This window comes from Salvelinus namaycush, chromosome 28, assembly GCF_016432855.1.
Source record: "Salvelinus namaycush isolate Seneca chromosome 28, SaNama_1.0, whole genome shotgun sequence".
Lineage (NCBI taxonomy): Eukaryota > Metazoa > Chordata > Actinopteri > Salmoniformes > Salmonidae > Salvelinus > Salvelinus namaycush.
In genome coordinates, this window is record NC_052334.1 from 31,543,041 (window position 1) to 31,556,335 (window position 13,295).

At 47.8% G+C, this 13,295-nt stretch overlaps 1 protein-coding gene across 1 annotated transcript in view; it reads left to right on the forward strand.

Moving 5' to 3' along the window:
* Nucleotides 1-13,295, forward strand: part of LOC120023325 (AT-rich interactive domain-containing protein 1B-like) — a 215,623-nt gene that overhangs the window by 52,420 nt on the left and 149,908 nt on the right. Inside the window, exon 4 of the mRNA XM_038967342.1 lies at nt 12,313-12,435. Within this exon, the coding sequence (XP_038823270.1) occupies nt 12,313-12,435 (123 nt within the window). The remainder of the gene's footprint in view (nt 1-12,312; nt 12,436-13,295) is intronic.

Genomic DNA, 13,295 nt, shown 5'->3' on the forward strand with positions numbered 1-13,295 from the left:
CTGTACTGAGCCTGCAAAGCCGCCCGTCTGTACTGAGCCTTCAAAGCCGCCCGTCTGTCCTGAGCCTTCAGAGCCGTCCGCCAGACAGGAGCCGCCAGAGCCGTCCGCCAGACAGGAGCCGCCAGAGCCGTCCGCCAGACAGGAGCCGCCAGAGCCGTCCGCCAGACAGGAGCCGCCAGAGCCGTCCGCCAGACAGGAGCCGCCAGAGCCGCCCGCCAGCCATGAACAGCCAGAGCCGCCCGCCAGCCATGAGCAGCCAGAGCCGCCCGCCAGCCATGAGCAGCCAGAGCCGCCCGCCAGCCATGAGCAGCCAGAGCCGCCCGCCAGCCATGAGCAGCCAGAGCCGCCCGCCAGCCATGAGCAGCCAGAGCCGCCAGCCAGCCATGAGCAGCCAGAGCCGCCAGCCAGCCATGAGCAGCCAGAGCCGTCAGCCAGCCATGAGCAGCCAGAGCCGTCAGCCAGCCATGAGCAGCCAGAGCCGACAGCCAGCCATGAGCAGCCAGAGCCGTCAGCCAGCCATGAGCAGCCAGAGCCGTCAGCCAGCCATGAACAGCCAGAGCCGTCAGCCAGCCATGAGCAGCCCCTCAGTCCGGAGCTGCCCCTCAGTCCGGTGTTGCCCCTCAGTCCGGTGTTGCCCCTCAGTCCGGTGTTGCCCCTCAGTCCGGTGTTGCCCCTCATTCTGGTGTTGCCCCTTAGTCCGGTGCTGCCCCTTAGTCCGGTGCTGCCCCTTAATCCAGTGGGGTTAATTTGGAGGGTGGCCATTTGGAGGAAGATACAGAAGCGGGGTTTGACTATGGTGGGGTGGGGACCACGTCCGGAGCCGGAGCCGCCACCGTGGACAGATGCCCACCCAGACCCTCCCCTAGACTTTAGGTGGTGCGCCCGGAGTTCGCACCTTGAGGGGGGGGTTCTGTCACGTTCCTGACCTATTTTCCTTGTTTTTGTATGTGTTTAGTTGGTCAGGGCGTGAGTTGGGGTGGGCATTCTATGTTATGTGTTTCTATGTTGGGTTAAATGTGTTGCCTGATATGGTTCTCAATTAGAGGCAGGTGTTTGACGTTTCCTCTGATTGAGAACCATATTAAGGTAGGCTGTTCTCACTGTTTGTTTGTGGGTGATTGTTCCTGTGTCTGTGTCTGTTGCACCACACGGGACTGTTTCGTTTGTTCGTTCGTTTGGCTAGTCTTTCCTGTTCGTGCGTTCTTCGTGTCTATATGTAAGTTCTCAAGTTCAGGTCTGTCTACGTCGGTTGTTGTTTTGTAGTTTGTGTAAGAGTTTTCGTGTTTCGTCTTTCTTTAATAAATTCCATTATGTCTGCATACAACGCTGCGTTTTGGTCCGACCCTTACTCCTCCTCCTCATCCGAGGAGGAGGCATTAGACAGCCGTTACACATACGAGGGACATGCAGTCATCTCAACATTAGACTAAAACCCATTTTGCAGCTTCAAAATGACTAACAAATGTATTTTCATAATGTGTGACATAAGGTAATGCAGTAACACTTGACATCCAGTTCCCTATACATTTGTAGTAACTTTGATTATTACAATAGCAATATTGTTGTTACGTAGGACTTTGGAAATTGCTTTATAATTGCAAAATAATGTAGGTATTACATAAGTGGAGTAAGGAACAGTCAGTATATCTCTTGTGTACAGTAGTTACAAAAACTTCGTTCTTTGCTATGCAATTCAAATGCAATTACCTTTCGTCAGTTTTATGCAACAACATGCGACTAAAATGATGCTCCAAAAGTAATTACACAGGCAGTTTAAAGGTCAGTGATACTGAGAATTCTAGCAGTAACAAAATATGGCTATTAAGTGTCAAAAGGAAAGTAAATATCCCAAAACTGAATCAACTACAGCCAGGCTAGGTTGAAAATCATGTAATTTAGCATTATGAGTAAACCATCCCTTTAAAGATGGTATTGTGCCCTCAACTCTGGACCTCGAAGCCAGTGCCACTGCGTTTTTTAATTGTTCCCCTGTAATCAGGGACTGATTTAGACCTGGGACACCAGGTGGGTGCAGTTAATTATCAGGTAGAACAGAAAACCAGTAGGCTCCGGACCTCGTAGGCTCAGAGTTGAATACGCCTGATATGGTGTGTGTTTGAAAAAATAACACTTACCCTCAGATGCCTCCCTCTGAAGTATTTTCAGGTATCATACAATGAATTGCAGTTTTCTACCTTTTCAGTGACATGTTGAAAGAGTCATACATTAGCATCACAACTTATGTATACTTATCTGTACAAAATATCATTGGTGATTGGTTTGACTTGATTATGTACACCTGGGGCAATGGACATTCAGGAGAATGGACATTTATGAAAATGTTCAGATAGAAATGTATTGTGTAGATCAAATTCGACTGTGAGATAGAAATAGAATGAACCTATCGTCAACATGCAGTTCCAGACACAGCCCTGCCATTAGTTGAAGGCGGCCAATCCAATAGTTTCAGAACGGTAGTCGCCTCTGAGATCTATATTCCAATATTTTATTTAAGTAGTTGCTTTCTCAGGTCTGTATTCAAATAGTTTTGAAAAGTAGTCACTTTCTGAGATCTGTATTCAAATAGTTGTAGTCACCTCCAAAGTAACTGGAATAGTTACTTTCCCCAAAGCGTAGTTAAGACTGTAGTTATCCCAGGTCTGCCGCACACACACACAGACAGACAGACAGACATGGTTGAGTCAGTGTGGGGGCACTCCAGGATTTCAGTGAGAACTGAGTTCAGCAGGATATGACCAGAGAAAGAATGCATTCAGTCAAGCGTGTTTCTGCCCCTTTTACAACTTTGGTTGCATTTAAACTACTTTGGATTACAGAGTCCAGTTGAGGCTTTCTCAATGTTGGCCGCAAGGTCAACACTCTCTCTTTCTCTCTCTCTCTCTCTTGCTATCTCTCTCTCTCTCTCTCTCTCTCTATCTTGCTCTCTCTCTTCTTCCTCAAAGTGCATTAATCAAATCCTTTATCTGAGTCTCTTCTCTTCTGGCTAGGCCTGTAGTGTCTCCAGACTGCAGGTTGGAGCAGGGTGAGGTGGGCCAGCCAAGCTCAAGGCTTTTTGGATTGAGCCAGCCAGCAAACAGCCCTCTACAGCACACAGCCTCCGGGATCTATGTAGAGTTCTAAAGATTTTGTGTCAAATATTTTTAGGCCATTGGAGGATGTAGAGTGGTCTAAGAAGGTAGGGGGTACAGATGGATGATCATTTCTGTAAGGTTACAATATAAAACCGACCTGTGAGCGAGCGTGTGTATGTGATTTACAGTAGAGAGAGTACCACCGTTGCCACCCTGATGTTATTGTGGCTGTGTGAAATCCTTGTCTCATGTCAGCTCCCAGTCATAAAGAAAGGTCAACATTTGACCTTTTCACAGCTTTCTGTGCCGATCAGTGGAAACACACAAACACAAAGCACTGTGAGAGAGATTAGGATGTTATTGTGGTTGTGTACCCTCTCTCATGACCTCTAGTTACCAGAGGAGGGACGTTCCACCCTGTGTGATTTGGGTGGTTAGCTGTTCCACTCAACATCTATTAGGTAGGTGAAAGGACATCCTTCACTTGATTGAGTGATTGCAGCTTCTCTGACCATCATATTTGCTGTGAAACCCAAGGTTCCTACAGAAACACAACTATTATCCTTCTTTTATATCCCCCTGAAGGGGGGGTGGGCTCTTTATTGGAGTGTGTTTCACTGGCATAACCCTGGGGATTGTAGAAAGGCTTTCTGGTTCTGACCCGTCAAAGCTGTTACTTCAGAACATCTCAGAAATGCATCTGTCTTGATGAAGGGGAATGAAAACCCTGGGTCTTTGTTATATTCTCAAGCAATTAAAGGTGCAATATGCAGAAATCGCTCTGCCATTTCCTGGTTGCTGAAATTATGATAGTTACAGTTTATGTGACAAAACAAGCAATGTATAAGTGTAGAGAATCATTGTACCATCTAAACTGCTGTTAAATATATTTTCACTAACCAAAAGTATTGTATTTTCAGCTGTTTGAAGTTCAAATCAAATCAAATCAAATGTATTTATATAGCCCTTCGTACATCAGCTGATATCTCAAAGTGCTGTACAGAAACCCAGTCTAAAACCCCAAACAGCAAGCAATGCAGGTGTAGAAGCACGGTGGCTAGGAAAAACTCCCTAGAAAGGCCGAAACCTAGTAAGAAACCTAGAGAGGAACCAGGCTATGAGGGGTGGCCAGTCCTCTTCTGGCTGTGCCGGGTGGAGATTATAACAGAACATGGCCAAGATGTTCAAATGTTCATAAATGACCAGCATGGTCAAATAATAATAATCACAGTAGTTGTCAAGGGTGCAGCAAGTCAGCACCTCAGTAGTAAATGTCAGTTGGCTTTTCATAGCCGATCATTAAGAGTATCTCTACCGCTCCTGCGGTCTCTAGAGAGTTGAAAACAGCAGGTCTGGGACAGGTAGCACGTCCGGTGAACAGGTCAGGGTTCCATAGCCGCAGGCAGAACAGTTGAAACTGGAGCAGCAGCAAGTTGGTGACAAAACCAAAAGTTAAAGACGCAAAAACAAAACTTAAGAACGGGAAGCATAGAAATAGCTCACATAGAACAGATCTTCTTTGCCTTGCTTTCAATGGGAATGACAGATCTATATACATTGCAGCTTTGATGAATTGCTGTTAGAACTCATAATAGCAGTTTCTCTGTCTGAAGGGTTGCTCACCCATCTCTCACCTGTTTTTTGCTGTCTGTCAGTAACTGGTCTTTGTCTTTGTCCATCAGTTTTGTTAACACAATATATGTTCCTCTCTGCCTATTTTGCTAGGAAGAGTATTCTCTTTGTGTGTGTGTGTGTGTGTGTGTGTGTGTGTGTGTGTGTGTGTGTGTGTGTGTGTGTGTGTGTGTGTACTTGTGTGTTTGCGTGCATGACTGTGTGTGTGTGTGTGTGTGTGTGTGTGTGTGTGTGTGTGTGTGTGTGTGTGTGTGTGTGTGTGTGTGTGTGTGTGTGTGTGTGTGTGACTGTTTGCTCAAGTGACTGTGTGTGTGTATGTTTGTGTGTGTGTGTACAACTGTGTACTTGCTTCCTCGGCAGATAGACACCGTTCCCTCTCGGGCTGCCATTCTTTTATTTTCCTAGGTAGCTAGCTGGTATAGTGTGTAGTGATTGAAACATCCATGTCCTGTTCCTATCTAGGGCCCTTATCTAACTGAAGGAGGCAGAGTGTGACAGGACTACTCCAATGTGGGGATTTGTCATGTTGTTCACAATGTTACCAGGCAGGGTCATCGATTGGTTACACCTTAAGCGGTGTCACTCTCAGGAGTGACACAAAAATATTTCACAAAGGAGAATTGTACTGCATTGCCCCTCATTTCTTCAGTGAAAGTGTCCGGTCTGTTCCTCTGTGAGACTGCTGATCTCTAGGGCTGTTTCCTGTTTCCTGTATTACGCCCAACTACTTCCTGTTGTCTCTCTGAGGGGTTTTACCCCCTCTACTCTACTCTGCTGTACTCTGCTCTGCTGTACTCTGCTCTGCTGCACAAAGCTCTACTCTGCTCTGCTCTGCTCTACTCTACTCTGCTCTGCTGTATTCTGCTCTACTCTGCTCTGCTGTACTCTACTCTGCTGTACTCTACTCTGCTGTACTCTGTTCTGCTCTACGGTGCTCTGCTCTACTGTGCTCTGCTCTGATGTACTCTGCTCTGCTGTACTCTGCTCTGCTGTACTCTACTCTTCTCTGCTCTACTCTACTCTGCTCTGCTGTACTCTGCTCTACTCTACTCTGATGTACTCCACTCAGCTCTGCTGTACTCTGCTCTGCTGCACTCTGCTCTACTCTGCTCTACTCTGCTCTACTCTACTCTGCTATGCTGTACTCTGCTCTGCTGTACTCTGCTGTACTCTGCTCTGCTGGGCTTTATTCTGCTTCGCTCTACTGTGTTCCCATCTCTCTCTCTCTCCTCTATCACCTAATGACACAAGGTTAATTAAAACACAGTCACATTCGCTGGCTGCTCGCCTTCATCGCCATTCCTGCTCTTGCCACCGTCCACCAGTCTGCCACCGCTGGTTTAATCATGACCGCTGATAACACGTCGCCCAGCGCACCGCACCCGAGGATGCCACGGCAACAACTAACTGGGAGAGGGGGAAGGGAGGGATGGAGGGCCATTCAAAGTTCAATGTCATTAATTGGTCAGCATTTGAATATTAGCTAAGAACCGTTAATTAACTGGATCATAAAAGCGCTGCTACAATTCGGAGGGGGGTGGATGGAGAGAGAGAGGGATGGAGTGAGGGAGGGAGGGAGGGAGGGAGGGAGGGCGGGCCTGGGAGAGAGAGGGCGTATGGTAGAGGGAGCCGGGTGCCGGGCGATAAGAGAGACCCATCCGTGGTAAAGGTCTGGCCACTGTAATTTGCGGGAGCTGCTTTAATTGTCGTAACCTTTTAAATGGCATAGTTTATCAGAGTCCTCTAAATGTCCCTGCGTATCGCTAGGCGCCAGCGCCACGGCAACCAACACAGCGCTCCCGTTGGCTGCCCGCAACAAGCACTTAAGCCTGATGAGTTTAGAAAAAAAGGAGAAAACCGGTTGGTTCCATTTTGTTTGTCAGTTGGATTGTGTTTTTAGTTGTGTGTGTTTTCACCTCTCCGCTGACTGACACTTGCTAATTGCGTGACTGGAATGTGCCACCGTGTTTTTCTGATTTATGTTTGTTTGTACCATTGTGATTGAAATGCAAATGGTAGGTGTTTTTTTGAAGGGTCAGGACAATCTTAATCACGCTGGAAAGGATAATGTTTAGCACTATGCACCCCAGGGCCCTCATTTAGCACTATGCACCCCAGGGCCCTCATTTAGCACAACAATGGTTAGAAATGCCACTAAATGTTCCAGCACACAGAGTTTTGAAAAATACACGGATGCACACAGAATTGTTGGACAATCACTGATGAGACTGCCTGCTATTGTTCTGCCATCCTTGAACAAGGGCAACAACGGCTGTATGGAAAACAGTACTAGTTTTGGTGAATACTATGTTTCCCTTACCCACATAGACGCCAGGTTTCTGGCATCCATATATCATTCCACATTGTTTAAATGAGGGACAGAACCAGCGGGAAGGACATGGGCCTGTTCTGAATGGTCCATCTGAGGTCTGTCTGTCTGTCTGAAGGGATCAGGACACAGAGAGACACATCTGATTCCTCTCCATAGCTGAATGACAAGTCAGAATACAAGCAGTACCAATGACATGTTCAGTTAATACAGTACTGTCACATCGAGACTGCTCCCAGGGGACGCAGAGAGAGAACGGATATTACAGGGCTGGATGGGGGACGGGACATGGGGGGCAGGGGGGGTAGTGTGCGTTCCCTCTAGTGGGGGTTTTGTGATAAAGGTCAGACGGATTGGTGCACTGCTCGGGTTCTGCTGTTTGGTGAGAATCCAATCTGAAGGACATGGTAGTAGAACAGACCTGGACAAATGGATCAATTAAAATCCCAGGAGAGGAGAGGGGGAGGTCCCTCCCTGGCTGGTTCTCTGTCACTGGGCTGGGTGATGTTTGGAGAGACAGGCTCTGCTGCTACAGCATACAGGCCTTCTCCACACACACGCGCATGTACACACACGCAGGTATGCACGCATGCACAAAGGCACACACACAATGGCACACCCAGTCAAATACAGTCAGATATGTGTGTGTGTGTGTGTGCAGACACGTATCGTTTGGAAAGAGATCACCACATATTAGCCTTTACACTAAACAAAAGCTGTGAAGTCAATCTGCCAGTCAGTCTGCCAGTCAGTCAGTCTGTTTTTATTCCTACTGTAGAGAGACTGCTGTATTGTCTAGTAGTCCTGTCTGATCCAAGCTGCCAGTTTATAAGCAATCTAGTTGATTTTCTGCATTACAAACCTTAATAAGAGCTGGCAGTTTCTCCCTGGCAACTCTACTCTCTCTCTCTCCTGTATTATTGTTCAGCTGGCTGATTGCTTAAATGATGGCGTCCCAATCCGAAGTGCCATTGTTGTCTGTGCTAATGACATGCAGGAGCCATGAATATGGATGGCCCGCATCCCTCCCTCCCTCCCTCCCTCCCTCCCTCCCTCCCTCCCTCCCTCCCTCCCTCCCTCCCTCCCTCCCTCCCTCCCTCCCTCCCTCCCTCCCTCCCTCCCTCCCTCCTCTCCTCTCCTCTTCTCTCCTCTCCTCTCCTCTCCTCTCCTCTCCTCTCCTCTCCTCTCCTCTCCTCTCCTCTCCTCTCCTCTCCTCTCCTCTCCTCTCTTCTGCCTGCCTGCCTGTCTTTGTCTGTCCCTGTTCCCTGTTCTCTGTCGTGTCTCTGATGTGCCCGTGCTTTGTGTACACAGACGCGTGTTTGTATTTTTAAACGCCGCGATTTTCACATCCTCAGCTTTAAATATGAACGCTAAAAATACACCCCTCAAGAACTATCAGGAACAGGCGCGCGCGCACGCACGCACGCACGCACGCACGCACGCACGCACGCACGCACGCACACACACACACACACACACACACACACACACACACACACACACACAATAAAGCAGAGATGAGAGGTTCCATCAGCTAGCCAGTGTGTGATTCAACACAGCTTGTTGGAGTTGTCACTGTCTCTCTGTGGCACTCCCATTACTCCTCTATGTCTCCTGTGTAGTACAGTACCCTGTTCTCCTGTGTAGTACAGTACCCTGTTCTCCTGTGTAGTACAGTACCCTGTTCTCCTGTGTAGTACAGTACGCTGTTCTCCTGTGTAGTACAGTACCCTGTTCTCCTGTGTAGTACAGTACCCTGTTCTCCTGTGTAGTACAGTACCCTGTTCTCCTGTGTAGTACAGTACCCTGTTCTCCTGTGTAGTACAGTACCCTGTTCTCCTGTGTAGTACAGTACCCTGTTCTCCTGTGTAGTACAGTACCCTGTTCTCCTGTGTAGTACAGTACCCTGTTCTCCTGTGTAGTACAGTACCCTGTTCTCCTGTGTAGTACAGAACCCTGTTTGCCGCTTATCTATCTTGTGGTGCTCACTATCTCCCATTCAAATCTCTTTCTCCTTATCTTTCTACCTCTCTCTATCTCTTCCTCTCTCTCTACCTCTCTCTCTCTCTTCCCCACTGCCTCTCCTCTCTCTGTGTGTAGGGTTGACAGGCATGGGGAGGTTGCCCAGTGGAAATCAGAACTGGCTCTCCTCTCTCTGTGTGTAGGGTTGACAGGCATGGGGAGGTTGCCCAGTGGAAATCAGAACTGGCTCTCCTCTCTCTGTGTGTAGGGTTGACAGGCATGGGGAGGTTGCCCAGTGGAAATCAGAACTGCCTCTCCTCTCTCTGTGTGTAGGGTTGACAGGCATGGGGAGGTTGCCCAGTGGAAATCAGAACTGCCTCTCCTCTCTCTGTGTGTAGGGTTGACAGGCATGGGGAGGTTGCCCAGTGGAAATCAGAACTGGCTCTCCTCTCTCTGTGTGTAGGGTTGACAGGCATGGGGAGGTTGCCCAGTGGAAATCAGAACTGCCTCTCCTCTCTCTGTGTGTAGGGTTGACAGGCATGGGGAGGTTGCCCAGTGGAAATCAGAACTGCCTCTCCTCTCTCTGTGTGTAGGGTTGACAGGCATGGGGAGGTTGCCCAGTGGAAATCAGAACTGCCTCTCCTCTCTCTGTGTGTAGGGTTGACAGGCATGGGGAGGTTGCCCAGTGGAAATCAGAACTGGCTCTCCTCAGGGGGCCAGGGATGCGCGGGGGCCACGGGGCTTTTTAAAGACGCACAATTAAGCTTCATTTTGTATGAATATTAATGGCGTTGGTGGCAGATCTGTAAGAGATCTGTGAAGGTGTGGGAATGACTTATTCATCTGGTAGTCATGAGGTGCCTGACAGGAGAGAGAGAGGGAGTGAAGAATGGAGGGATGGAGAGAGAGAGAGAAGAGAGGGCCATGCCACTGACAGAGATAGCCTTTCTACTGGGGTAGAGGAAGACTAGGTTTGTTTTTCTTCATTTGTTTAATTCATTTATGAATGCTCTCTATCCATCTCCAAGCCCTCAGACAAATAGCCTATTGACCAATTATCAGTCTATATATGCAATATTACCTCATGTTACGCAGCTCTACATACGGCTGTCTGATATCATTTAAGTCAGTCAGATTCCTGCATTCCCTCATGTACACTTCTCTTCAATACCCCTTTTCTATTACTCTAAGATGAAGCCTTGTTAAAAGTGTGTGTGCGTGTGTGTGTGTGTGTGTGTAAAGACATTATTAAGTATAGCTCCAGGTGTTCGGTATGGAGTGGATGATATTCTAGTTGGTCATCATAGCTTCTAAATTAGTTCAGAAATAGGATTTTCGAGACATTGACATAAAAAATACATAAAGCAAAATGAGACTAACCCCACCTTGGCTGTGCTCATTGATTCTCTCTCCCTCTCCCTCGCTCTCTCGCTCTCTCGCGCTCTCTCTCTCTCTCTCTCTCTCTCGCTCTCTCTCTCTCCCTCTCCCTCGCTCTCTCGCGCTCTCTCTCTCGCTCTCTCGCGCTCTCTCTCTCTCTCTCTCTCTCGCTCTCTCGCTCTCTTTCTGTCTATAGTAACAGTAAAAGCAGATGATGATGTCAGGACTTAAACACAAGCCTAACCTTACTAACCTTACCTTATAGTTGTCACAGCATTCCATTCGAGTAAATACACATCACACTCACACACTCTCTCTCTCACACACACACATTTCTGCCTAAGTAAATAATGACTAGTCTTTGCAGTGTCTCTCCTGTTTTCAATAAAGTTAATGTAGTGATGCGTGTGTGCCCGTGTCCGTCTGTCTATCTGCCAGTGTGTACACTAGTGGAGTGGTGAGTGTGGCCAGACCAGTCTCAGGATGTCTGCATTAAATACTTTTCAAGTGGATGACTTCCCCTGTTTTCGTCTCTGTTTACCTTGGGAAGTGCTGTGTGTTTGTGTAAGGAACATTGCTGTGTGTTTTTACAGGGAAAACAGCTGTATGTTTGTGTAAGGGGCGTCGTGCTAAATGAAGGGTTGCCTCTGGTGTGGGATGTAATGAAGCTTGTAGGTTGGCATGGTGCCAGTGTAGAGTAGAGTGTACCCTGGTACCCTGCCTAGTGCACTGGCCAGGGAGGCTCTATGTCAGTAGGCTTCACCGCCGTAGTACTAAATATAGAACCACGTCTATTTGTTTGGGAATCCTCAGCCTCGCTGCTGTTGTAGTGAATGACCTCCTGAGGTTATTCAGAGCCACTTAAGTCATGTCAAGAGATTGTACAGACGATGTGTTTGTGGTGTCCGTGTGATGCCAGCAGAGAGAGAGGTAGTCCTGTACCCCAGATAGAAGCATCCTGCCATTGTCCTGGTGGCTGTCTGATAACTGAACACAGTGTACGATGAGCTGACTACTCAACGAAAGGAACTCAATTAGGACACTACTTTTTTATCTCTGCAAAGTAAATTGGTTTACAGACTTAATATGGTTGTGATTATAGTTAAGAGAAAACAATTTGGGGGAAAGGATGAAGGTGTGTTTCTCAAGATATCAGATTTGGTGGAATAGACTACTGTTGATGGGGTGTTTTGGTGTATGCGTTTGTGTGACAATAGATTCACCCACGCTGGTGTGTCCACCAGTAGGTGGTTTATTGTGGAGTATTGGGTTGTAGTGTGTGTGTGTGTGTGTCTACACTCTGTGGATGTGCTGCAGTAGTGTTGCTAGGCTGTCATGTCTCCCATGCTAAACAGTGTGTCCAGCAGCACTCAATTAAAACCTAATTACAGTCTGGTATTACTGTCCTGTATTTACTTCTATCTATCTGGTCCACTGTCTGACTGGGGGACACTCAGCTCCACTCTGCCTGTATACCTAACACACACACACACACACACACACACACACACACACACACACACACACACACACACACACACACACACACACACACACACACACACACACACACACACACACACACACACACACACACACACCCACTGTACCTAAGGTTTCAGAGCTTGACAGGCATTCAAGCCTCCTTCACAGCTGGTCAAAACATGGAGGGAGGCTAGCTCACTTTAATTCATCATGTGCAAAGCTGCTGTTAGAGCTCTGCCCCCTGAGACACACACTCTAATGCATGATGTCATTTTCTGTCAAACTCTCCCTCCCCCATCATTTTTTTTCTCTATGTACTCTATTCCACTCTTTCTCATTCTCTCTCTCCTCTCTCTTTCTTCTTTCTCTATCTCTCTCTTGCTCTCTCTCTCTCTCTCTCTCTTTGTCTTTCTCTCTCTCTCTCTCTCTCTCCAGGAGGCTCCGCAGGAGAGCTACAGAGACAGCACCAGGAGTCAGCAGCATGTCCCAGGGAATTCTGGGAAGGCCAACCTTGAGGACATGGGTCTGATCCCGCAGGACCGCCCCTCCAGCCTCCCGGTGAGTGACAGCTCTCCCAGCCAATCCCCACCATTACTAAAGTGTCATATAGGAGTGTCACTTTTTTTTAAAAGTCGCCTTATTTGAGTGTGTAAAATATGTAAAAGGTAGTAGACAAATACAAACTGTATTTGTGTTTAATGAAAGAAACAGAGGGGGAAGAGAAAAGCACAGTGCACACTCCAACCCTTTCTCTTCCCTCCCCTTCCTCTGTGCTCCCTGAGCTGTCAGTGCAGGATTGGTGGAGAGCCCTGTCACTCAGGGTGGGATCAGAGCTACGCTCTTCAATCAAACGATCCGATTCCCTTTAGGCTCCTCTTCCCCCTCAGTCTCTGAGGGCAGACCTAGATTTCACTGCCCATTTCGGATCTAATGCCCACATTAACACTACGCCACTCTGTTGTGTGTGCACTGCCTACATAAGTAGAAATGGGCACCTTAGATTAGGCTCTGCTACACTAAGTATTGTTAGAGTGAAGAGAAGAAGCGGAGAGGACAGGAGGTGCGAGAAGCAGAGAGAAGAAAAGAGGAGGGGGGAGAAGTGGAGAGGAGAGGAAGGGATAGGAGGGAGGAGAAGCGGAGAGGAGAGGAAGGGAGAGGAATGGAGAGCAGAGGAAAGGGGAGGAGAGGAGCGGAGAAGCGGAGAGGAAGGGAGAGGAGAGAACAGGTGTACTAGGGTAATATTCTGAGCTGGATCCTGCCTTATACACTAATTTGATTTAATTACAATGAGCCTTGTGAGTGCAATAGTCTCTCAGCTAGTCAAGATGGAGGATGTAGTTCAACACAGGCACCATCAGACTCACATTCCTTTCTCTCTTCCTCTCTTTCATTTACTCTCTGTCTTTCTGTCCCTATCA